Source organism: Helianthus annuus, chromosome 9 (assembly GCF_002127325.2).
Source record: "Helianthus annuus cultivar XRQ/B chromosome 9, HanXRQr2.0-SUNRISE, whole genome shotgun sequence".
Lineage (NCBI taxonomy): Eukaryota > Viridiplantae > Streptophyta > Magnoliopsida > Asterales > Asteraceae > Helianthus > Helianthus annuus.
In genome coordinates, this window is record NC_035441.2 from 180,066,896 (window position 1) to 180,092,863 (window position 25,968).

Genomic DNA, 25,968 nt, shown 5'->3' on the forward strand with positions numbered 1-25,968 from the left:
ACGTGTATATGTTGATATTTCAGAGATATACAGTTATGAAAATCAAGAGCAATGGTGATATATATGCGGATTAGACACCAAAAAATAAACGCTTAAAAAATGGCTACAATTTAAGAAATGTGTTTATTGACGGAATCAAATCCTAATTAATGGAGAAAGGTCTGGTGGCAAGAATAGTTGCTTCCAGTACGTTGTCAAGTGTTTTCGCTCGACTATTCAATTCTTGGGTGGTTGGTTTGGCTCTTGTTCGTGTAACTCGAATCCTAGCCCGATATATCCCATTTTAGTTTTACACCATTGTGAACCTTACGCCTTTTTTACTCTCTGATCAAGGTTCTCGGCATTGAAAAATCTTCGTAAACTAAATCACATGTGTATATGTTGACATTTAAGAGATATACAGTAAAGAAAATCAAGAGCAATGGTGATATATATGCGAATTAGACACCAAAAAGTAAACACTCAAATAATGGCTAAAATTTAAGGAATGTGTTTAGTGACGGCATCAGATTTCTAATTGATGGAGAAAGGTTTGGTGACAAGAAAAGCTGCTTCCAGGAGGTTGTCAAGTGTTCTCGTTCGACGATTCCATTCTTGGGTGGTTGGGTTGGCACTTGTTACTGTAACTCGAATCCTAGCCCGGTATATCTCATTTTAGTTTTACACCATTGTGAACCTTACGCCTTTTTTACTCTCTGGTCGAAGTTCTCGACATTGAAAAATCTTCGTAAACTAAATCACACATGTATATGTTCACATTTAAGAGATATACAATTAAGAAAATCAAGAGCAATGGTGATATATATGCGGATTAGACACCAAAAAATAAACACTCAAAAAATGGCTACAATTTAAGGAATGTGTTTAGTGACGGCATCAGATTACTAATTGATGGAGAAATGTCTGGTAGCAAGAACAGTTGTTTCCAGGAGTTTGTCAAGTGTTTTCGCTCGACGATTCCATTATTGGGTGGTTGGTTTGGCCCTTGTTCCTGTAACTCGATTCTAGCCCTGTATATCTCATTTTAGTTTTACACCATTGTGAACCTTACGCTTTTTTTACTATCTGATCGAGGTTCTCGGCATTGAAAAATATTCGTAAACTAAATCACACGTGTATATGTTGACATTTAAGAGACATACAGTCAAGAAAATTAAGAGCAATGGTGATATATATTCAGATCAGACACCAAAAAATAAACACTCAAAAAATGGCTATAATTTAAGGAATGTGTTTAGTGACGGCTTCAGATTACTAATTGATGGAGAAAGGTCTGGTGGCGAGAAAAACTGTTTTCAGAAGGTTGTCAAGTGTTTTCGCTCGACGATTCCATTCTTGGGTGGTTGGTTTGGCCCTTGTTCCTGTACCTCGAATCTTAGCCCGGTATATCTCATTATAGTTTTACACCATTGTGAACGTTACGCCATTAGGGTTCGACGAGTCGGTTCCATCGCCTCTGTAATGAGTTCAATCGGAGTTCGTTTGAGTCAGTTCTTCGCTGTTCCTCATTTTTTTAGTGTTTTTCAATGAACCTTCCCCTATATATATATCCTGAACGTATCTTCTCCGGTTGCTATTTTGAGTAGTGGTACCGTATCAAACCAAACTGATAAAGACCGAAATTCCGCTACGAAGCATGGTTAATTCCACTTGCGAAAATATACAATACAAATACTTTTTTTTTTAACTAATATTGTCTTTTTATTTTTGTAGCCTACTTTTTATCTCATTCCCGAAACATCATGCGGGCCATGCGGCTTGCTCAATATGCACAATCCAATCTAACGCACGCCAGACACCACACCTTATCGGTCTATCATATTTAAACCCACTACCCCCATGCACCCGCACCACACCTGATCATACCCATTAAACCCACCGGTTTTCCCGGTGACCGGTTTCTCACCTTATATTAAACCCAACAAAACCTCACCCCTTTCACCATTGCTCTTCTCTTCGTCAACATCCATTTCCAGTATCTTCTACAAGCGTCATGGGTACGCTAATTTTACTAATTTTCACTTCATGTTCTTTTTCAATATTATGATTATGATCCAACATACTGTATGTATGTGTTCACTTAATAATTTTTTTGTTATTGTTATTTTTTTGGTGTTGTTTAGGCAAGATCAAGATCGGAATCAACGGTAATAGATCTATTTACAATTTCGTAGAATTTAGTTTCTACTTTTGTTCATCTGGAATTATGTGTTGTGATAATTTAATCTGAACTGATATTTAGGGTTTGGAAGAATCGGTCGATTGGTGGCTAGAGTAGCTTTGCAGAGAGATGATGTTGAACTTGTTGCTGTTAACGATCCATTTATCTCTGTGGAGTACATGGTTTGTAACAATAATTTTCATAATTTTATTGTATCTATAGTACTAGATTGGGGTTTTGAGGGTTTTAGATATTGATCTGTGTAAAATAATGTTGAATTTGGTTCAGTAGGCTGTGGATCTGTTAGTCAATGGTGGTTTTGAGTTTGAATTTTGATTTTGATTGTATTTTTTTGTGCAGACTTACATGTTTAAGTATGACAGTGTTCATGGTGCGTGGAAACACCATGAGCTTAAAGTGAAGGATGACAAAACCCTTCTTTTCGGTGAGAAACCGGTGGCTGTTTTCGGTTCCAGGTACATCTCTCACACATCCTGTTTTTTTTTTTAAAGTTAGTGTTATAGTGTGTTTTTATAATTTGTTGAATAATTATGTTTTGAAATAATTGAAGGAACCCTGAAGAGATCCCATGGTCCCAAACTGGAGCCGAGTACGTCGTCGAATCCACCGGAGTTTTCACTGACAAGGACAAAGCCGCTGCTCATTTGAAGGTATCCGATATGCATACATACGTTTATGTGTTGTATTCTGTGATATGTGGTTTTAATATGTTTATAACTATTGTGCCGTATATATCCGCTTTGTTTGTGCTTTCATCATGGTGATAGAAAACTTGTGGTTTTTTTAATCATGGTAAAAAATAGTGTGGTAGAAGATGGGGTGATTTTGTAATTTATTACAAATGGCTATAGGGTAAACTAGTTCAACTGTTTTGTAATGTTTGGGTATCATGCGTGCTATGAAGTTATAAGATCACTTATATTTCATAATATCATGTTCTTATATTGTTCTTTTGCACATATGTTATAGGGTGGTGCTAAGAAGGTCGTCATCTCCGCCCCCAGTAAGGATGCACCCATGTTCGTTGTGGGTGTGAACGAGAAGGAATACACACCTGACCTTCACATCGTCTCAAATGCCAGCTGTACCACCAACTGCCTTGCCCCTCTGGCCAAGGTTCTTGTTTATTAGTCAATAATCAATTTCAATGCTTGTATTTCTCAATATACTACCGGTTTATTTGATTCTGTTTGTATGATGCAGGTTATAAATGACAGGTTTGGCATCGTTGAGGGTCTTATGACCACCGTGCACTCCATCACTGGTATTTTTTCCACAGTTGATTTGTCCTGTCCAGTTTGCTGCTTTTCGAGCCTCAACTTTTAGCCGTTTATTATTTATTTACGATACAGCTACACAGAAGACCGTTGATGGACCGTCAGCCAAGGACTGGAGAGGTGGAAGGGCTGCTTCATTCAACATCATTCCGAGCAGCACTGGTGCTGCTAAGGTACTCAACGACTCAAGTTTCAAATTCTGCTAATATCTGGCAAATTATAACGTTTTTGTCTAATATAAATATTAAATAGGCTGTGGGAAAAGTGCTCCCTCAATTGAACGGCAAGTTGACTGGAATGTCCTTCCGAGTTCCAACTGTTGATGTATCTGTTGTTGATCTGACTGTGAGGTTGGAGAAGGCTGCCACCTATGATCAAATCAAAGCTGCTATCAAGTAAGTAATCATCTGCTAACATGTATATTATTATTTATGGTTCTGATAATTTTAATTGGGGTCGGGTTACAGGGAGGAATCTGAAGGAAAACTGAAGGGGATCTTGGGTTACACTGACGAGGATCTTGTTTCCACCGACTTTGTGGGAGACAGCAGGCAAGATTCTTTTTAACAATTGTCTACCATTCATTTGTTTCATGTAAAGAAGAATAAAAACTGAAATGATGATGTTACAGGTCTAGCATATTTGATGCTAAGGCTGGAATTGCTTTGAATGATCATTTTGTAAAGCTTGTTTCGTGGTACGATAACGAGTGGGGTTACAGGTATTTTCTTTCTCTTTCCATATCATCTCATCTTTTAGCCACTTAAATATCATGTTTATTGATAAACTTATAAATGTTTTATTATTTATTATTATGCAGTTCTCGTGTGGTTGATCTGATCGTTCACATGGCGTCTGTGGCAAAGTAAGTTTACGGGATGTTATCTGTTATCTGGTAATAAAGTGCTGCCGGGTGAAGGCGAATAAGGTGTTTTGATCCTACCTATGTTTAGGGTTTTGATGAACCAAACTGTAGGTGAAATGGTTTTTTTGGGTGTTATGTTGTTTCTGAGGGCTATACTGTGGAGTGAATCTCCTCTGTTTTATGTTTGTTTTTTATGCTACATTTTGAGACGTATGCGCCAAACCTGTCCGGTCAACATGTAGGATTACTCAAGTGCTTAAAAGCTTTATTGATTTGAGACTTATGGATTTGAAAGTTGGGGGTGCGGGTTTATAAGAAGGGATGTTAATAAACCGAGGAACCGGGGTTAAAAGGTCCGGTTTTAGGTTCTTGAATCGGTTAAATATATGCCAAAAGGTTTTCTTAGGCCGGCCGCTAGGGGTGTGAGAGTCTTTGGATGTGTTCAGTTGATCTAGGATAACTTCAAACTTGAAATATAATATAAGTTTTTAAAAGAACAAAAAATGAAAGAATGTCTTCACTCACAAGACTTAAACGGGAACGTGTTACTGAAAGCCACAAACAGGGGAGGAACCAGCGGGGGTTCAGGAGGGTCCGTTGACCCTCCGGTCACCGGAACTTTTTGAATTTTTATTTATAAATTTTGAGTTTTTGAAGAACAAAGTTAGAGATGGACCCCCTAATTTGAACCAGTATAGAATATAAGCTTATGATGACCCCCTAACTAAATCGTTCTGGTTCCGCCACTGTCCACAAAATAATCAATAATCATCAAGAAGTATAATTTGTATGCCTTTCAATAATCATCAAAATAAGTAAAGCTTAAAAACAATTACTGAAAGTCTATTTACTTGTATTTTGATGATTAATGTTTGAAGAATTATACGTGGGTACTTTGATTCTTTGAGAACTAAACATTTTCGATCATATTATGTATTAAACTTTCATTTGTATGCCTTTCATTTTTCAATTAGGCTGCGCGTATGATTTCTAAGGTGATAGGGCTCTATTGCGTCACGTATGCTTCACGGCATGGTTTGGGATGGAGCCTCCTCTTTCCCATTCTCTACAATAGCGCCCCCATGTTTAATGCTTTGGCTGGTTATCAATAGCGCCCCAATAGCTAGCATGGTATGGGGGAGTGGTGCAGCCTTATAACGTTATTCAAATATAATTGTAAAATGTAAATATGCCTGACAGCATGACAGCATGAGGACGAAATGACCAGTAATAATTCTTTTAATGGACCAACATAATAAATCTTCCCAACCATGCCAAGAATCAAGATAAACTCCGGGACCACCTTTGCAGCTAAAGATATTTTAGGATTGGGTCTGATCAAATTGAACTTCGGAACTAGTATTTGTTTGCTTGTAATTTGTCTGATGCACCATCACAATTAAAAAAAAAATACATTAAACAAGATAAAAGATACTTGGAAAAATATTACGTAAATTTAGAATGCAAGTTGTACATGATAACGTTATCATACATAACAGTTAAATTAGAAAGGATAGTTCTTTCTATTGATTGTGTGTATGATATGGTTACATAACACCCTATATATGGAGAATAATATTTCCCTTTTGGGATTAGGATCAAATACAAATGATGCTAATTGTAAGAAGTGTAAAAAGGATTTATAGAGTGACAAGTGTCCAATAACCTAAAAAAACCCACTACACAAAAAAAACCCCACTACAAACAAAAAAAAAAAAAAAAAAAAAAAAAAAAAAAAAACTTAAACATCCACCACCACCAAAAACCTAAACCCCCACCTCCCCCCCCCCCCACATCACCCACCCTAAAATATATATATATATATATATATATATATATATATATATATATATATATATATATATATATATATATATATATATATATAGGGTGAGGTTATTGTAAAAAAGGTGTTTTTTGTGAGAAGGGTAAGAAAGAATCTAAGCCATTAGATCTTTAATCTAATGGTTGAGATCTTAATGGCAATCTTGTAAATAGTATTATGAAAATTTATGACTGATTTGACTATTTAGGGGTATTATAGGGCTTTCACCATTATTCAAAACAATAACCGTATCTCTTATAACTCCAAACCTCCACAAATTGCGAAAGATACGGACCATAAATCAGGGTGTTCTTCAGCAAAAAGATTTGATCCGATTTCAAATCCAATCAACCCTGAATAGCAGATTCTTCAACTCGTAGTTATCTCGTTCAAGTGTCATTGTGTTTTGTCTTCCGTTTTTTATCAGAATTGTAGAAAAACATATTGGGAACCAGGATGAAGAAGATAAGTGAGTGTTCTTCAACCGCTCGGAGAACACTACACACTGGGCCAGAAAAAACGCCGGCGAAGAAGAAATCAAAAACCCTAGTTAGAAAACAAAAAGGTTCGTTTTTTTTTTTTGTTTCGATGATTTGGGGATATAACATAATGTGTTTGGAATTTAATCCCAAACGAACTGATTTAATGGTGTTAATAAAAAAAACTAGGGTTCTGAAAACATGGTTGATGATAATTGTGATTTCTGATTGTCATAGAGTGTTATTTTACATTGTTGTTGGGTTGTTGTGTGAAACAGAGGTTTCTGATAATTTTGTGAATATGATGATGGTAATGGTGTTTTGTTTGTATAAATGAGGATATATGGTGTTTTATATAAAGGTGTTTTATTTATGTTGGTTGTTGATGAGCAGGGTGTTTTTTAAATATCATGATATATAGTTCATGTCTAGTTTGATATGGTGATGCATGGTATTTTTTTAAAAAAATGTGGTATTATATGGTGTTTTTAAACATATGTAGGGTGTTATTTATTCAATTGTTTACAGTTATGGTGTTATATGGTGTTATTAAGTAGTTTCGGTTGAAGATAAGATTTATGGCTGTATGTATGGTGTTATTTATAATATTACATGGTGTTTTGTTAGGCTTGGGGTTGAAAATATGAAATTCTTGATTTGAATGGTGTTATACGTGTTGTTGCTGGCCTATATGGTGTTATATGGTGTTGTTAAACATAATATGGTTTGTATGGTGTTTTTAAACATACTAAGTAATTAAAATATGTATGGTGTTATTTATAATGTTACATGGTGTTTTGTTCCTTGCCTATATGGTGTTATATGGTGTTGTTAAACATAATATGGTTTTGTATGCTTGCCAGGTGAAGATATGATTTATGTTTGCATGTATGGTGTTAAAGTTGTTTGAACGGGGCCAAGCAGAACGAGAAGTACAAGAATACGCACTTTTGGACGAGGATGAAAGGGTGAGTATGGAAGACAATGCAAATCGATCAGATTGCTGAAAGGTTGGGGGCTGCCGTGTAGGTGGACAACAAAAAAAAGTTAAAGTTTTTGTTAGAAGACAAACTTTTAGGGAAATTTAGATTATATGATGTGTTAGCGTTTTGGCAAAGTTGTGGTTATGGTATAATTTGACTATGTAAAGACTGATTACAATCGTAAGTTGTTTCTGTTTTACACCTTTTTATTCTGGTGTTTTAATGAATTTATATTGCGATTTTCGTCACAAAAAGAATGTGTATTGTTAATTATGTATAAAAAACAAATAACACCATTAACCTTGCAGCATACATAATAAAACACTCTGAACAAAAATTAACAGCACTGGTTAACAAAAAAATTATGTGTGCATACAAATAACACCATTAAACTTGAAACATACATAATAAAACACCCTGAAGCCATTGCATACTTCTGATAAAAGAGGAATGCATTGTTCACCGTATCAAAGGTCATCTTATCCTTCGGCTTAAGCGATTCATCTACCTCTGGTAAATAAGTCCTCTTACCGGAGTTTGGAGACACATGTAGTTTCCCAACCGGCTGATAAGTATGAAAGCCTGCGAAAAAAGTAAAATTGAATGATTATAGAATAAAAAAACACCACAAAATAATACGTAGAAAATAACACCACAAAACAACAAATCAACTTTATAAAAATAAACTGTTATAAAAAACACCCTCCATTTAGATGAAAAAACACCATGTACGTATAAAAACCTGTAAATAACATCACATGAAAAAAAACCATGAAAAACCCTGTAAATAACATCACATGTAAAAAAACACCATGCCTGATATAAAAAAAAACGCAAACCAACTTCAACTTCACTAAATATACACAAAAAACATCATGCACATATAAAACACCCTGCAAGGGTTACACGTTGTGTCATTACAAAAATTACATATAGTAAAGTAACACACATGCAAAAACACCATACACTATACATTGTAACAGAGCAAAAACACCACACCTAATATGCAAAAACTCCCATACAAAAAAACACCATACAAAGTTACGAACTGGTGTTCTTGAAAATTCGAAACATACCAGATGATTGAAAAATTGACAATTACAATTAAACAAGCTGGTGTTCCTGAATATTGATTACAATTACATAATAAACAAAAAAAAAAAAAACAAATCATACAGAATTACCTTGATCGTTGTTCTCCATGAAGAAAGAAAATACGAATCAGATTAAAGATTGTATGCGTATGGAATCTGTATGCGTATAGAGGATGAGATTTTATAATGATTTAGAGGATGAGATTTTAAAACGATTTAGATGATGAGATTTTATAATGATTTAGATGATAGTTATATTCAAAATCGAATTCCCTAAAAAATCTCAGAAAAATCGGTTACAAAAGATTTATCCTTAATTAGATTTATTGGTATAATTACTAATATAACCTTGATCTAATCTAATTAATATGGAATGATCTAATGGCTGAGATTCTTTCTCACCTTTCTCACACTTTAGGCCTTTTTTACAGGAACCTTTACCTATATATATATATATATATATAGATATATATAGATATATATTTTTTGCCGAGGGGGGTGGGGGTTTAGGTTTTTGGGTGGGGGTGGGTGTTTAGTTTTTTTTAGATTTTTTTTAGGTTCTTTTTTTTTGGGGGGGGGGGGGTTTAGGTTTTTTGGGGGTTTTTTGATGAGGTATAGTTTTTTTTTTGTTTTTTTTTTTTTTGCCGGGGGGGGGGGGGTTAGTTTTTTGGGTCGTGGTGGGGTGGGGTGGGGGTGGGTGTTTAGGTTTTTGGTGGTGATGTAGTGGGTTTAGTTTTAGGTTATTGGACACTTGTCACTCTATAAATCCTTCTTACACTTCTTACAATTAGAAGGCTTTGTAGAATAACTTGACCCTTCGCTTTTGTATGATAAGTAATTAATTGGTTGCGCCATGTATAATAGTTCTGTTAGCTCAAAGTTCTTTATCGTTTCTCTTATTTCACTTTTTTTTTTCATTTTCAACATTATTTCTTTATCTCTTAAAGTATTATTTCACCTTTTTCATTTTCAATATCATTTCTTTGTTACTTAAAGTATTTATCTGCAATTTCAAGAATCTCAATCAATTTATAATTTATTATTTGAAGAAACACCAAATCTAAATCAAAGAGTTTGTGCTTATGGGAATGGTTTTATTAAGATTGGTTACTCCTTAGTCTTTCCTCGGTAATGGTCGGAGTATGATCTTCAAAACAAAGTACAGTAAGTACCCTTTAACGTGAGAATAAGTATCGTTTAAAAACAATAAACGAGTGTGTTGAGTGTGAGTAAATAAGAGAGCCGATTTTTAAACCTGTGGTTGAAGGCTGATATCTATAGCCGAAGAGTGTGAAATAGAAGATAGGCTGATGGGCCTTGGGCCAGACGTCGCCATGAAGGAATATCTGATTTGTCCCCCTCTTACACGACCGTTAATGTTTGTAGAGGATTGGGACGTTGACGCACGATGATTGGTGTCACGTGGCTTGACGGTTGTCCTTGCTGTTGAGTTTTTCACCAGTTGTGAATGGAGATCATAGAGCAATGAACGACGCAACCTGATTGGTTACACGTCATTGTCCTTTTGTCCTTCTTGTCTCCTGCACGATTGATCATCGTGGGAGTAGTCTGGGCAAAGCTTGACGCACGCTGATTGGCTACAACCCCTGCCACCTGTACTATTTGTACTTTCCTTAGCTATCACTACGCCGCATGCGCCAATATGAGCATTTGCGCATGTTCTAGTGATAGTTGAATATTGTTTTGCTAAGTCTGGGTAAAGCCCTCCATGCCTTACGCAGAATTTAGGACTATACACCTTCATTATTCTTCGTTACTAACTATTTTTTTACTAAACTTGTGTAACACATGGATTTATAAAGAAGTAGTATAATAAAGGAGAAAGTTACGCTATCTAATTCTATCTACTATGTAAATGTACTCCTTTTTTTTTTTACCGTATACAACACTTTAGGGTGTAAGGGGCACTCCTCTAAGTGGGGAGTGACCTCTCTTACCACAGTCAATCAGGTTATTCCATGTCAACTCCCCTCTTAAGTCCCTATTTTGCACTCAAACGTTGGCATCACTCCACTCACACAATTATTTTTTTATAAAAAAAGAAGAAAAAAATATAATTGGTGGAAAAAGGGTGGACCCACATTAACAACCAATCACCCCCTCTCTCTCTCTCTCCTCTCTCTCAATCGGTGACCACCCACCGAGCCAAGCCATTACCGAGCGGTAAAATGTTGTTGGTGGCGGTGTACCCGCACGGTAAAACCACTCACCGCATGGGGTCACCCAAGGTGCCCGTGCACCCTAAGGCTGGATTAAATACTTTTCAATGGCATATAACTCACTCACCTATAAATCTATAATTATGATTTAATTTAATTTATATAACTTACAGTTTTAACTTCGTTTAAATGAGGGACCAACGGTCGTTTAGTGCTGCCACAAATGTTTTTAAGTCAACAAAACCAGAAAGAAAAAAAAAAAAAAAACTTAAAAAATATCAAGTTTTGAATTGCGCAAAAATTCCGGGAGCAGATTTCTGAATTCTGTTGGATCTTTCATCTTTGTGCGAATTGTTGCCTGTTTCAAATACAAAACACAACCGCACTGCTGCTCCGGCATCTAAGCTTCTAATTCCGGTGACACAAATAATCAAATGGTCAGTTTCACTGGCACAATCGCTGTCGACTTTATGAATTTCGTTTGTCTTCTTATATTTATTAAGTACTTATATTTATTTTTGCTATTATGTTATGTGGATTTTAGTGCTTAGAATGGTTTCTTGTTTGATGATGAATTTATTGTAATGTTTTATTCGTTGAAATTGAAATCTAAATGATATTCTTTGGAAACGAAATACTAACATATTTGGTTGAATAATGAAAGAAGTTATGACTAAAATGAGTGACGCGATAGTTGTATTTATGGTGTTGGATTCGATGGTTGAAGTCAATTCTGTATATAGTTCAATATCATGTTGTTAATTCACAAGTCCCATAGATAGATTATGAAAATTCAATTCCCAAATTTAGTTTGAACCAGTCCGTTGTTCGGAGCTTGAAGCAGATGTTATTCTGCCACCAAGACACAAGTTTGTTAACACCAAGAGAGGTTCATGTTTTTCCGAAATAAGTTTCGATGATCTTCCATTGGAGTTTTCTCAGGTTAAGGACGAGGTAAGTGACCGTACATTAACATATATCATATTATCAATGTACATGTTTACATATATTAATGATACTCTTTCTTCATTGAAAGCCACATAAGTGTAAGCTAGAGGATCCGCAACATGATAAAGACGGCTCCAAGACTGTTGGGGAAGGGCTTCCTAATGATATCACCGATGTTTCTCCTATCAAAACGCGACTGAAAGAAACTAGATGTCAACCAGGATCAAGATTCGACATGAGTAAATACAGTGAACTTCAAAACAGTGAGCAACTTCTATTTGACAAGTGGCGGGAGCAGAAATTGATTAACTCAGGTGGTTTATCGCTTTGTAGAAATGCGTTCAACTTTTAGATCTGCTCCAGATGGATCAATACCGAACATTTCACACGTGCTATGACTGTAGAACGGGTTTGACCAAATGTTTATCCTTCAACCGAACAAATTCTACTAGTAGAGACATTTAATGATTTCGTTTACATGTTTGCTTTCAAAATTGTACTCAGTTGAAGTTGAACATATAAAAATTATGTTTTTGGGAATAACTTTATGTATAACAAAACCAACTAGTGGAAGTATTAAGAAAACTATGTTTTGTTGGAGTCTTTTCATAAGGAAAAGAACTCTCCAAAAATAGGCGTATGCCATTTGAAAGCAACGAGCACACGGTATTCTTTAGTAAAAGGCGAAAGAATAGTTCGCTTTGTGCTCATTGCATGGCTGCGTGCCTTTCTATCTTGTAGCTGGGCTGGTTATATTCACACAGCCTCACTTCCTAATTTCTTCAATCAGCCAATGTGGGACAAACCCGAACAAGTATCCTGTATGTTTGTATTTGTTGTTATTTCACTTTATTTGTGAAGTTTTAAATTCAAGTTTAACTCCTTGTTTAGTTTTCTATTATAATCTTTCAATCATTAATTTATTAATATAAACACAAAAGCTACATATACCCTTCCTGATGACATGTGTTTAGAAGATTAGTGATTTGAAGAACATACCAACCACTTATTTAAATCATAGCCATCTGGTATTCAGTATTCACTGGTTTGATTTCATCGGAAATAGATGTTTTTGAAGATGTGGAGGGAAATATTTCCTTTGAGAGTGTCGACTCTAACTCTGTTAATACAAGGGTTCTTTCTTGCGCATTTGGTTTCATGGTTTCACTAAACATGACATGATATGCGATCGATCATGTTACCAACTGATGTTTTGGACACTGTTTCTTCACTTTTCTTATTGAAAGCCACATAAGTGTAAGCTAGAGGATCAACATGGTTAAGGCGGCTCCAAGATTGTTGGGGAAGTGTTTCTGGTTAAAATTATCGATATCAACAAGCTACTCTTGCTGGAGAAATGGCAAGAGCAGAAATGATGAATCCAGGTGGTTTATTTCTTAGTAGAAATATGTTGGACTTGTAGTTTCGTACTGTAGTCATCAATGATCTCACTTAGGTAAAAATACTTTCAAGAGCTGTATGTTTTGCATTTAGCGCAACGAAACAAAGCACTTTCTTTGTATAGTGCATGGGCTCAACTCGGGGAGAGGGTTGTCTTGGGGTCTATTGACCCTTACCAGAATTCGTAAGTTGAAACCTGGGATTATATATAGTTGATAACAAAGATAACTCTGTGTTAACCCAATTTTGTAAATTTGTGATCCAAATGGTTGACAACTTGCAAGAAAATAAGATCCCAAGACGAACTTGGTCGTGCTTTTACCTCTCAATGGATGCTTGGTTCAGTCATATATATGAGCCACTGGCTCGTGATCACAACATGGTCTCATCTTTTCTCTATCTACTACCATTTGTTCTTCATTGATTCAATGTCATAAATATAACATGTTGCAGTACGGTTTTTGTTTTTCCTAATCTGAACCAGCATCTTTGTAAGAACAGGTAATAAACTTACTCGATTATCTTGTTAAATCTGATAAAATATGCAGTTTTACTACACTTTAGAAGACCTTTAGTAAAATTAGAACTGTGTTGTTGGAGTTCTTTCAAAAAGAAAGAAACTCTCCAAAAATAGGCGTATGCTATTTTAGAGCAACGAGCACACGGTATTCTTTAGTAAAAGGCGAAAGAATAGTTCGCTTTGTGCTCATTGCATAGCTGCATGCCTTTCAACATTGCAGCTGGGCTGCTTATGTATACGCACCCTCACTTTCTAACTCATTTAACCACCCGATGTGGGACAAACCCAGCCCCTCCCTCTTTATTTACCAATTCCTAGTGAATATCTTGTTGAGTTGTTTCTCGATTCTCATCTTTATTTGGTTGTTGTCTTATGTTTGTTTGTATAATCTTTCCGTTTGTTTGCGACAAGGGTTTGATTCCGAATGTTATTACTTACAGAGTTACAGTAGCATGTTACAAGGTTTGTTTGAATCAGGGAATCCTACGGCTGCTAGGGAACTCTTTAACAAGATGCAAGCAAAGGGCCTGACTCCCACTGTTTTGACATACGGTATCATGTTCCATGGAATGTGCAACAGCTCCCGGTGTTTTGATGCATTGGCTATCTTCCGTCTGTTGGGAAGCAAAGAATTGATGAAAGATGTAGGGTTGTATACTATATTGATTGATGGCTGTAGACTTGTAGCAAATGTGGGAAGCCTAACTTGGCCAAGGATCTGTTTGATGAACTTTTCAGAAAGAATTGAAACCAATGGCTAGGACCTATAATGCCAAGAAGGGTTATTGAGTAAAGTTAGTGAAGCTTAGAAAGATGGAAGAGCATGGGTGTTTGCCAAATCACATACAATATAATTGTTCAAGACATATTGAAGAAAAATGAGTGTGGAGAGGCTGAGATATTTCTTGAAGAAATGATCAACCGATATTTTATGCCTGATCATGCTACTTTTGAGAATTTACTAGTTCGGATCCCAAACATAGGAAAAGATTCTCGTTTGCGAACTATCGTTCTACAGCTAACAAATGTAGAAAGAAAAGATGTCAAGGGTACCTAATCTAACTTGTCAAAATCCAGCTTGGGTGTTTGCTTATTGTTGTTGTGTTCTTGCTTGTTGACGTTGCACATAACATATTTTACATATTTTTATTTTCTTTTTTATCCTTTGGTTTTCTACAATTTAATGGAAATTGAGGACTTTCCTATGGGCTTTCCTTTTTAGTGTATGTTTTATTATAGAAAAACAGAATGATAAACAAACTTTAAACAAAAAACACAAATAATCATAGAAAAACAGAATGATAGTCTGGAAGTTGATATCAGAGTCCTGGATGAAGGAATTTGATCTTAAGTTTGGGTCATTCTCTCAAAGAAGGTTTGTCATAATGTCTAACCCATTAAAGGTTTTGATGGACATTGAAATTATGCTATGCCTGTTGAGGTTACTTTTGTTTTGTCTTTTCTCTTTGTCCACTTAGGTAACTCATCTATATGACTACTGACTAGTATGAAAGAAACACCCACAGATTTGTGCATGTAATAAAACATACACTAAAAATGTTAATAATAAAAAAGGATGAAAGCACATAAGGGAAAGATAATATTATATAACTTGAGAGGTTCCAAAGACCAATGTTGCCTAAGAAAGTCAAACTTTAGGTGAATTAAAGGTGTGGGATGGCTAATAAGTATTGTTAAGATAGAAAAAAGATACCATATATAGATATGGAGTAAAATGTTCGGATAGTCCTGATGATTTTGTAAAGTAACACATATAGTCCCCAACTTTTGGAAATTACGCCGGTGCTCCATGTGGTTTACTTTTTGTTGCTCGGATGGTCCCTGGAATGGATGTCCGTTAGTTTTCACCGTTAACTCAATATGAAATTACTTATTTACCCCTCTCTTTAAAAAAATTAAAGAAAAACAAATATTAATAAAAATTTGAATCATTAATTTTTTTATTGTCTTAAAACTTCTATCCACTAGTTCTGAGAACACAATTACTCCTTATGATGAAGAGGGGGAAATGAGTTCCCATTGGGGTTCTTGTGATGATCAGCAACCAGTAAGTTCCACTTTGGTAGCTCCTACTAACCAAAGTTCCTAGCTCCCCAAGTAGATCACAGTAAATCATATGCATACAAGTTCATACCAGAAACATTTGCATCTATTTAAATACAAAGTAACACCAAATGCACAGATGCGGTATGTTTTTTTATTAGACTATCCACTATCACAACCCAACCCAACCCAGTCTTATATTAAAATACTAATTTCTCTCTCTTCCACCTACATAATCCAACCCAATCCAATTTTTCACTCACTATTACAACCCAACCTAAACTAATATTTTATTATATAAACAAATAGAAGTTAAATAATAAAAAAAAGGAAAAAGAATTAAATATTATAAAGAAATAGAATTAAATAATAGAAAAATGAATAAAGAATTAATATTATGTTGGTTGTTGGTTGCAACCAATGGTTGCCATACCAACCTGGTTGTCCATAAATTTCAATTATTTAATTAAAATAATTTCCTACAATTTTGTCTTATTTGCCATGTGGCAACCGTTTGTGCAATTTGGTCACCATAGTGGATAGTCTTAGATGACATTTGTATATACTGATACTCGGAGGTAGTATTACGTAAATAGGAGCAAACGGAAACATGTTAATGATTAAAAGGTGATGGTAAATCTAAATCCTAATTCAAATAAGTAAATAAACGTTTACCTCGTTTTCATCTGGCAAAAACGGTTCCTAGGGATAAGAATGAACGTCGGACATGACCTCCTCCGTGTGATCATCATTCACTCTTATCTCGTAAGAATCAGGGATAACAGAGCTCTCCTTAAACAACAGTGTGGTAAATATTTCATAAAGAAAAACAAAAAACAAGTGAATAAATGTTATACCAGACTGCTCTCTGAAACAAACGTGCTCGTGTTGCATGATGATTCGCCTAAAATATAGTTGTTGTTAAACCAATACATCACTAACGTCCTCGTGTTGGAATTACAGAGGAAGAATAAAGATGAAATGGTGAAATTATTTGAAAAAAAAATGATCGACGAATGAACCTTCATTTATAATAAGAAGGGAGAATGCATGCCAAAAGCAATCATTCACGAGACCTTTATACGACTCATATACCTCTATACGAGTCATGTAGGGTTGACGTACGCATCAAACCCAATAGCTTTGTGTCACTATAGACCTCATACAACCTCGTACCATATACGATTCGTATAGGTTTATACGACTTGTATAGGGTTTTGATGTGACATCGTTAGCAGGCCTTGTCTGACTTTGGAATTTGAAATTACCCTATACGACTCGTATAGATCTATACTGGTCTAGAGTGTCAAAATAAGACAGACATCAATGTGTCCAAATAATACAACCCTCTAAGAGCATTCACATCCCTTCCACAAATTCTAGGAGATGATTCATTATATTATAAAAAATGGTTGTGAGTGGAGGAGAGAGATCAAGTTATTATTTATTTGTATATTTGAAAGGATAATGTTCATCATCTATAATATTTTAATATATTTTAAAAATGGTTGTGATTGAAAGAGATAAAATGTAATGATAAAAGTGTAAAAAATATTATTTAATTGAAAGAAGAGAAAGAAAATTAAGTTATTTTTAGGGTAATTATAGGGTAAAAATGATGAAAGAGACGTGAATCCTCTTAATTTGCAATGCATATAGTGATACTGTGTATAAAACAATTTTAATATTTATTTGATTCTGAGACTATTTATAATCTGAATCATTTGTATATTTTATTCTTAAACGATTTATTTATAATCTGAATCATTTATATATTTTGTTCTTAAACAATTTATTTATATAACTTAATTTAGAAAATGGAGTTCCATTTGATTATTTTTTTTATTATAGATTAACTTTTATTAAAGAATCATGTATTTTTGAATTGGTTTTTGAGTTAAAGTTGTATTTTTATTGAATTATAGGATTAATTAGTCAATCTGATTGAACCCGGTATAATCGAATAAACTATTTTTAAGTCCAATCTATTATGATTTAAAATCCGATTTAAACATTGGTGTCAACTTAATTACACCTAGTTTTTAATTTGTAAATACTGAATTATAATTGTTTTGTAAAGCTTTTATTCCTCTCGATTTATTACAAGAGTGCAATACAAAATATGAGTATTTTAACTTTTTTTTTTGGAAGGCTAATATCATTAAAACACACGGCCCGGACCGTTAATCTTCAAGACAGAGACTAACGGAAAACGGGAAAATTACATCACCGACAATACAAAATTACACCAATTTCGCCAATCTATACAACCCTCTTTATGCCTACACTTAAACCAAAGAAACGCCAAAGACTTCACATCCGCGACCAAAAGAGTAACGCTTGATACCGAGCCGTTAAAAATCTTATCGTTCCTAGCCTTCCAAATCCGCCAGCACGCAATAATAATTATACCATACATGATATCTTTCTTCTTCGCAGTGTAAGGCAGATCGTTCAAAACAAGAAGCACATCGGATAAAGAAAAAACGAAAAACCTCGGAATATTACACCATGAAGCGATAGCGTCCCACATACCACTCGCAAATCTACACCCGGAGAACAGGTGGTCCACCGACTCTTCAACTTCACCGCATAGCCCACATAAACCATTTTCAACGTAAATATTACGATGAAGAAGCGCATCTTTGGTAGGAATTTGGTTTAGACTAGCCCGCCACATAAAAATATTACACTTGTTCGGAATCCACTTGCACCATTGATAGACCGAGTTATTGACAGAAAGAACCTCCCCTTTTATCCAATTTCGCACGTCTTTAACTGAGTATCCGTCTCCGTCTTCTTGCCTCCAAACCCATCGGTCTACCTGATTGCTTAATGAAACATTCGAAAGGAGCCGATGGCATTGAATTAACTCCTCTATTTCCATCTCAGTGGCTGGATAATGTTTCCAATTCCAACAGACGGCATGCGACCCATTACAATCTGGAATTCTATCAGCCACGTTGCAGCGTTTATCTTGTTCCAGGCAAAACAAGCTCGGAAACGTATATTTCAGCGGTTCTGTAGAAAGCCAAGGATCGATCCAAAACTGAGTATTTTAACTACAAGATTGTTTTGTAAAGCTTTTATTACTCTCGATTCACTACTAGAAAATTGCCAAGTTTGTGTGGCAATTTTGTAGAAAATTTGTGGAAACGTTTTGGGTTTTTTTTAGTTTTTCTTTTTGGTCAAAAAATTGTAGGAAAATTGTAAAAAAAATTCAGTTGTGGAAAATTTGTAGGAAACTTTTGTAGGAAAGAATGAAGTTTTCTAGTAGTGATTTAATTACTTTTTAAAAAATCATTTTAATTAATTTTTTTAAAAAGTTATTGGATTCAAATAACTTTAATTTTTAAAGTTTGGCCGGTAATATTCTTAACTTATGAATTGTATCACGCCAATCTTAACTTTCAACTTATTTTCCTATTGCACTCTCAAACTAACTGTCATGTCACTAAGCAAGTGCCACATCAGATGCTACAACGTGAAAATGCCATGTGCCACATCACTAAATAAGTGTCATATCAGATGCAACGTCATTAATAAGCGTCATGCCACTATATAAGTGCCACGTCAGTAAAAAAACTAGTTGGGTTAGGATTTAGTTAGTTTAGAAGTGTGAGAGAAAACTAAATTGAAAGTTGGAAGTGGTGTGGTACAATTCATAAGTCGGGAATGCTATAGGCCAATTGGTCAGTTAGTGAAAGTAGAAGTTATTTAAATCCAATAACTCTATATAAAAATTTGGATATTGGATTTAAATAATCTCAACTTTCACCAATTGGCCAATAACACTCCCAACTTTCGATTTGTACACCAGCGCTCCCAACTTTCAACTTATTAGCCGATAACACTCCCTAACTAACAGAACCCTAACATAGTTAGCTGATGTCAGCTGCCACGTCATGAAAATTGCCATCTCACATGCCACATCAGTTGCCACATCATCAAAAAATGCCACACCAACTGCCACGTCAGCAAAATGGCCACATCAGATGCCACATTAGCAAAAACTAATTGGGTTAAGGTTCAGTTAGTTAGAGAGTGTTATCGGCCAATAAGTTGAAAGTTGGAAGTGCTGGTGTACAAACCGAAAGTTGGAAGTGTTATTGGCCAATTGATGATAGTTAGGGTTATTTAAATCCAATATCTCTTAAAAATTCAAACCCAATCAACTACTTTTTTAATATGGATACAGTTTTATTTATTCTTGTCCCTGTAAACCAAACAACGTTCAAGAAGGAAAGGGCGTCCTGTCGGTAGGGGTTCTAGGGTAGTAACCTGAAGCGAATACACCGTCACCACCCCTTAGGGTAGCTTAGGCGGGTATGAATCTCGAGTAGAGTTCTTTGAAAAAAGATGATGAAATGAGTGTGTGTGATTGTGGATATAGTAAAGAGGTAGCCTTTCCTTTTAGGGTAGATAAAAGGAGTGTTGATTTAGTGGGTATTAGGATAGTTGTGGATTTTACATTATAGATTACAACGTTGAAAAATATTATCTAGCTACATGTTAAATGTTATCAAATTATGGTTTTGATAGGCTCTCATTATTCTCATATTCATACATCTTATTTTGACATCCCTTTTCAATGTATATCTCTCTCTATATATCTATGTATAGAGAAACATAGAGGAAAAAAAAAACTTGTGAATATTAACTTCCTTCAAGTAAGTTTAAAATTAGTAACCAATGATTAATATATAAATAGCCAGAATATATGATGATAAAGGTGAGACATGTTGAGCTGTGATGTGATAATATCGTGAATGAACAGTAGCTTCCAACCGTAACACGTCTCTATTCGTACACCTGTACTAAAACAATAATTAAATACTAACATTTTATGCTATAAAAAGATTTTATTGCTTTTTCGGAAACATGTCTTTATTTATACATAAAAAAACTTAAGTTTATCATGACTAAACCTACCTTAAATATCTAATATAAATTTATATCAAGTTTTTGAATGCCAACTCTTGTTCTTTTAGCGTAACCATTTAACATGTCACACGTTTTACAAAACCAATTTTAAATACATTACAATGAGAACTGCGTAAAATATTTGTACAATACACTTAAATAATATAATATGATATGTTACCTGAAGCCTGGTGTCACTAGAACAATCTTTCTATCTTATGAGATCGAGAAAATGTTTGCCTTCATCTTATCATACCCCCAAGCGCTATAAGTGAATCTTTTTTTTGGTTGTTTTATTTGTTTACAGAACACTCTTACGTATTTATGTACACCAACGCACGCATATACGATTCCAGTAAGGTTTTCTTAAAATTAGTTTTGCCTAATCATTTTATCAAGATCTGTAAAGACACCAAGAAACATATATCCGGGTCAAAACATACACTAAATTGTACAAGAAACCTAGAAGAAGATATATATATCATCAGCAATATCATATAAAATAATTACAACTCACTAATTGTTGTTGGATCAAGACGGTTTACCGACCCAAACTAAGAGCAGCTTTAACGTCCAACCGCCATGCGCATGTACCGAACTTCATCCTCCAAACGTCACACGGCAGCGTTAACGTCGGAAAACAAGTTTTCCGGTGGCTTTGAGAACCAACAAACGTTACCCTCACCTTGCAAGTGAAAGCTGGGACGTATGTGAATGTAACCGGCCATTTGTCTTTCCGTACTAACACAACCGCCACGTCATCTTCACCAACCAACTGTTTGTATGCTGTGTTCATCCACACCACTCTATCTTGACCATCTGAAAAAAACCCTGGACACGTGTCCTTCTCCATATTCATCTTTATCTCCTCGTCCGTACACCCTAACGCTTCCCAATCCACCCACGTGTCCGTCACGCAATCCACCGTCACGTACGACACCACTTTCGGGACACGTGGCGGAGGCGGCGGCGGTGGTGGTGATGGTTTTGTTACGTTAGAACAAACCCTAATTTCTTCTTTTCCGTCAAACCTTAACCACACTGGTGTGGATGCTACTACTTTCTTATCACAATTATTATTATTATTATCATCATTCTTGGTTGAACTACTCTTGACCGGAGATAACAACAGATCTGAACAAAAACCGGTAACCGGTTCGTCCAGTTTCCGATCTGGACTCTCCGGCAACAACGGCAGCGTCACCACCGGCGTTTCTTTCACCTTCACCTTCGTTTTCTCACTACTGCTTTTTTGTCTTTTAAAATTATCGTTTTTGCTCTTCTTAACCCTAACATATTTTCTCTTACTTCTTACACATTTAACATACCCGTCGCTATTATCCGCACCAGAACCACCCGAACCGGAGCCGGTCGCAACCGGTTTCGGCGCGATCGGCCTAAACTTGAGCATTATCTTATCCACCTTTGACATGTACAACCCATTACCCCCAGATCCTGGGTACTTCGCTATACAGCAACCACCTTTACCGTTGTTCATATGGTCGTCGGAACTACTGGGAGTTTGAATGTTTGATTCTCAGGCGAGTGTTTGATGGAATTTTGGTTGACGAAAATGGGAGTTTGATAGGATAGGTATATAAAGAAAGAGAGGGGCCCACGTGACGGTTCGGTCGAGCATTTGTGCGGGACCAGCGATTTGAGGGGAGCCAATGAGAATAGGAGAAGTGTATGATTGTGGTTAAGGTAGAGAAGGCACGTATTTTTCTTACCTCGTGGTTTGTGGAAATTATATTTGGGTTTCCTGATAAAGCAAGTTGGGAGGGTTTAAAACTTTCTATAAAAGAAGACACGTGGCCCAATAAAATACTTGATCTCCTATTGCTTCTAGGGTTTCTCCCCTTTTTGTTCCTTTTGATCGACGGCTCTTGTTCATCCTCTTTTCATTGCCTCAATTTTCGTCTTGATTAATTACAAAAGTGTTTCAAACTTTTAATTTATTTTTCCGTACGTAAACTTCAAATAAATCAAAGGATTTAAGAATTTAGGATACAATTTTGTTATTTTGAATGGTTAATTTCGTCTTGGTTATGCTTTTTGTTAACTTTGTCTTGGTTATGTTTTTCGTTTGTTACTATAGGTTTCAAGTATAAGGGGACTGGGGCGGTGCGTGATGCACCCTCTACCACGTGTGGACTTCAACAAATTCCCACCGCCACCAATTAATTCCACGAGTGATGGAATGTTTGGCGGTGGTAAAATCAACGAGTGATGGGTATGAGTGATAAATGGATGTGAGGGGGTGTGGGGATTTATTGTTGGGGTGTTGTGAGTGATGACCATTGCCACTAAAAAAGGTTATGAATGATGGAAAAAATAATTGATAACATGGCAGAACTTGATTGGAAACAGTGAGTGATAAGTGAGTGATGACCACCCCATCCCTAAACAGGGGGTGTTTATTTGACACAAAGCACCACGAAAACAAGTTTTAAAGCCTATTTGGCAAGTATTTATCAAACAATATTTTAGTCTAATCGTTGCAAGGATCGAAGTTTGGCCAAGTTAGTAGACTAATTTCACATTTGTAACATATAGACATAAGTTTGTGAAGTTGATTTCAGTTTATAAAAGTAAGCTCATGATCGAGAAAACAAAAATATTGTTTTAATTACACAAAATAGGTTTTCATTCTAGTATATTATCTACGTATGCCGTATGCGTGCATACAAGGGATAAATCAGCAGTCAGGCTATCTATAGGGTGTGGTTACTTACTCACCGATCATCCCCATCCGCCACATCATATCACCCTCACCTCACATTACCTTCCTCTCCATCCCATAAGGGGATGGTGTCTTCCCTTCACCGAAACCGTCCTACATTAGAGAGAGAGAATGCATTCGTGGATAAGTGTGATAGAAATCCTTGAGCCCACCGAAACCGAAGAAGTGGGCGGTGTTCCCCTTCGGCGCCGACGCCAGCTGACTCTCCCCGAGCCACACCCTACAACCTCAATAACTATATAGGATTAATAGAGTGGGCATATGATGATTATACATGCTATTTTTTTTTTAAAATCAAATTTCTTTTTACACTTTAATTCTATTTTTATCTTGCACTGATAAGAACTTGAACTTATAACCTCATATTTTTTAAGAAAGACGTACATCATACCACTAAATTACTAAATAATGGGTAATTGATACATGCTATATTTTATCGACCTCAATCTACGACCGCTACAAAGAGTCAAGGATTATAAACATTAATTCATTAATCCGTCGATGCTTCAAGCACATGTCAATATTTTAATATTGTATGGTAAAAATTTTATGCTTTATTTTGAATTATTTAATATAATCCACATTTACAACTGACGTATATAATGTTGTTTGTCCCTCCTATATAAGTTTGTGAAATTTCTCAACTTATCTATGTACAATAAGAATGATAAAATGTGAATATGGTCAATTTATCTGCATTTAAAAGAAACATTTATAAGCAATTTGTCACACCAAGTATATTTTCAAATCGTGAGATGTTAATACTTGGATGAAAATATTTTACACATGCTTGTATGAAAAGGTATGTATGCTTTATGTAATAGTACAAAAAGTGTGAGTTGTATAAAATGTCAAAATGATATATTTTGATGCGATCGACAAAAAAAACACCGCATAACTTATATAAAAAAAAAAAAAAAAAAAAAAAAAAAAAACACTTTAAACTTGATTCAATGATAATAACGAGTAAGCCAGAATAATTTGACACATAATATACGCTCTATCCAAGCGATAGAAGACGATCACATAATTTTCTCAAAGTACCATAATTGCTTCTTCTTCTTCTATAAATGAAGTTCACGACCCATCGATAGGTATTATTTCTTTAGAATAAATCTCATTTTTTAAAACAAAGTGATCTAGTAATTAATAATATTCTAACAAGTTTAACAAACGCTTCAAATTTTATGTTATAAGAATTCAAAGGTTGGTTTGCGTAGGGTGATCGGGGCACCCTTCGGGGACCCCATCGGTGACCATTTTTACCTATTAGGGGGGGGCTGCCAATGAATAGGTGAGTTAGAGAGAGAGTGGGAAATGGGTGAGTGGCTGCCGAAGAGAGGGGAGGAGAGAGGGAGAGCTTGACCAATCAAAAGTTTCCTTTTTTTTTTTTTTAAAAAAAAAAAACCAACTCACCTAATAGGGGAGTGCCGCCATCAAAAAGGGGTATTAGGGGAGTGTTAGAGGGGAGTTGACGTGGCTTATTCTGGTTGGTTACGTGTAAAAGGGGGGACTCACCTAAGAGGTGAGCACCCCTTACACCCTTAGGTGATCGAAAAGGACAAGTCATATGATATTGGGATTACAAATTTAGCTTAGTCTCAGCCTTTGGGGGTTCAACCAGTTAGTTCAAACAAATTGTTTTCTTGGCCTAAAGTAGCAAGAGTCTTACATAATCAAAGTAGCAAGTCCTATATAATATCTTAATATCTTAACCTGTTCTACTTTAGATTCTCCCTCCCTATCTTTACAAGGACTTTACTGGAAATTTCACACCTTTATCTTATCACTGGTCACTAGTCACCGTCACAAAACCCCAGTTGTTGTACGATTATTCCCTTCGCTTACCATACCAGTAGTGGTCCATTTTTACTATAGGGAAAATCTTCAATTTAGCCATTGATCACTCAAAATATTTAAAATAGTCAATTTTAGCGGCTCAATGAAGCTTAAAAAAGATAAAATCTCTAAAATAGTCTTTCACCAAACATTTTTTCAAAAATAGCCATCTGAACGAGTCGTTTCAAGCAGCTGAAACGGCTTAAAAAAATCATTTCAAGTCAGCCAACCCATGATTGTCACGTGTCCAGTTGAGATATTTTTACTGTTTTCTTAGCCGAGCCTTTTCAACATGGCTTAAGCTTTTTCAGTGTAGCGGCTTGAGAACTTTCTATTGAAGTCTATGGGGTTCCACTCTAAAACCAATTGGTGATAGAGGGAGTAACCCAAGATCTTATTAATACAACCGGAAGGTCTTATTCTTTCGATGTGGGATAGGGCTCCTCCAATACCCTCCCGCACGTGTAACCCGGTCTATCAAGAGGTGTACACGTGGCCTTAACCGGAGCTGACATAGAGCCGTGGCTCTGATACCATATTGAAGTCTATGGGGTTCCACTCTAAAACCAATTACACGTTGTGGCTCTGATACCAATTATTCTTTCGATGTGGGATAGGGCTCCTCCAATACTTTCAACACGGTTT

At 35.6% G+C, this 25,968-nt stretch overlaps 4 protein-coding genes and 2 non-coding genes across 6 annotated transcripts; 2 read left to right on the top strand and 4 right to left on the bottom strand.

Moving 5' to 3' along the window:
- Nucleotides 1–1,768: 1,768 nt before the first annotated feature.
- Nucleotides 1,769–4,609, top strand: LOC110879883 (glyceraldehyde-3-phosphate dehydrogenase, cytosolic). Its single transcript, XM_022128414.2, has 12 exons — nucleotides 1,769–1,997; nucleotides 2,124–2,147; nucleotides 2,243–2,343; nucleotides 2,522–2,637; nucleotides 2,733–2,832; nucleotides 3,152–3,298; nucleotides 3,386–3,446; nucleotides 3,535–3,632; nucleotides 3,712–3,854; nucleotides 3,927–4,010; nucleotides 4,091–4,180; nucleotides 4,280–4,609. The coding sequence occupies exons 1-12, from the start codon at nucleotides 1,994–1,996 to the stop codon at nucleotides 4,326–4,328; spliced, it is 1,017 nt and encodes a 338-aa protein (XP_021984106.1). The 5' UTR covers nucleotides 1,769–1,993; the 3' UTR covers nucleotides 4,329–4,609.
- Nucleotides 4,610–11,100: 6,491 nt separating this feature from the next.
- On the top strand, nucleotides 11,101–12,552 carry LOC110875057. The gene is made up of 3 exons (XM_022123307.2): nucleotides 11,101–11,322; nucleotides 11,696–11,839; nucleotides 11,922–12,552. The coding sequence occupies exons 1-3, from the start codon at nucleotides 11,320–11,322 to the stop codon at nucleotides 12,183–12,185; spliced, it is 411 nt and encodes a 136-aa protein (XP_021978999.1). The 5' UTR covers nucleotides 11,101–11,319; the 3' UTR covers nucleotides 12,186–12,552.
- LOC118482539 lies at nucleotides 12,434–12,553 on the bottom strand. The gene has a single exon (XR_004868573.1). It is a non-coding gene; the product is annotated as a U5 spliceosomal RNA (small nuclear RNA).
- Nucleotides 12,554–13,833: 1,280 nt separating this feature from the next.
- LOC118482517 lies at nucleotides 13,834–13,953 on the bottom strand. The gene has a single exon (XR_004868551.1). It is a non-coding gene; the product is annotated as a U5 spliceosomal RNA (small nuclear RNA).
- A 4,086-nt stretch (nucleotides 13,954–18,039) lies between these two features.
- Nucleotides 18,040–18,705, bottom strand: LOC110876885. The gene has a single exon (XM_022125042.1). The coding sequence runs from the start codon at nucleotides 18,703–18,705 to the stop codon at nucleotides 18,040–18,042; it is 666 nt and encodes a 221-aa protein (XP_021980734.1).
- A 2,397-nt stretch (nucleotides 18,706–21,102) lies between these two features.
- On the bottom strand, nucleotides 21,103–22,525 carry LOC110879884. The gene has a single exon (XM_022128415.2). The coding sequence runs from the start codon at nucleotides 22,237–22,239 to the stop codon at nucleotides 21,283–21,285; it is 957 nt and encodes a 318-aa protein (XP_021984107.1). The 5' UTR covers nucleotides 22,240–22,525; the 3' UTR covers nucleotides 21,103–21,282.
- Between the last annotated feature and the right edge of the window lie 3,443 nt (nucleotides 22,526–25,968).

What these genes read in the sequence shown, in the direction of transcription:
- LOC110879883 (XM_022128414.2), top strand. An exon ending in TTATCTCTGTGGAGTACATG is followed by an intron (nt 2,344 to 2,521) that starts GTTTGTAACAAT and finishes TTTTTTGTGCAG; the next exon opens with ACTTACATGTTTAAGTATGA. An exon ending in GTGGCTGTTTTCGGTTCCAG is followed by an intron (nt 2,638 to 2,732) that starts GTACATCTCTCA and finishes AAATAATTGAAG; the next exon opens with GAACCCTGAAGAGATCCCAT.
- LOC110875057 (XM_022123307.2), top strand. An exon ending in TTTCTCAGGTTAAGGACGAG is followed by an intron (nt 11,840 to 11,921) that starts GTAAGTGACCGT and finishes CTTCATTGAAAG; the next exon opens with CCACATAAGTGTAAGCTAGA.
- LOC110876885 (XM_022125042.1), bottom strand. Translation starts at nt 18,705, where the DNA reads ATGGAAATAGAGGAGTTAATTCAATGCCATCGGCTCCTTTCGAATGTT.
- LOC110879884 (XM_022128415.2), bottom strand. Translation starts at nt 22,239, where the DNA reads ATGAACAACGGTAAAGGTGGTTGCTGTATAGCGAAGTACCCAGGATCT.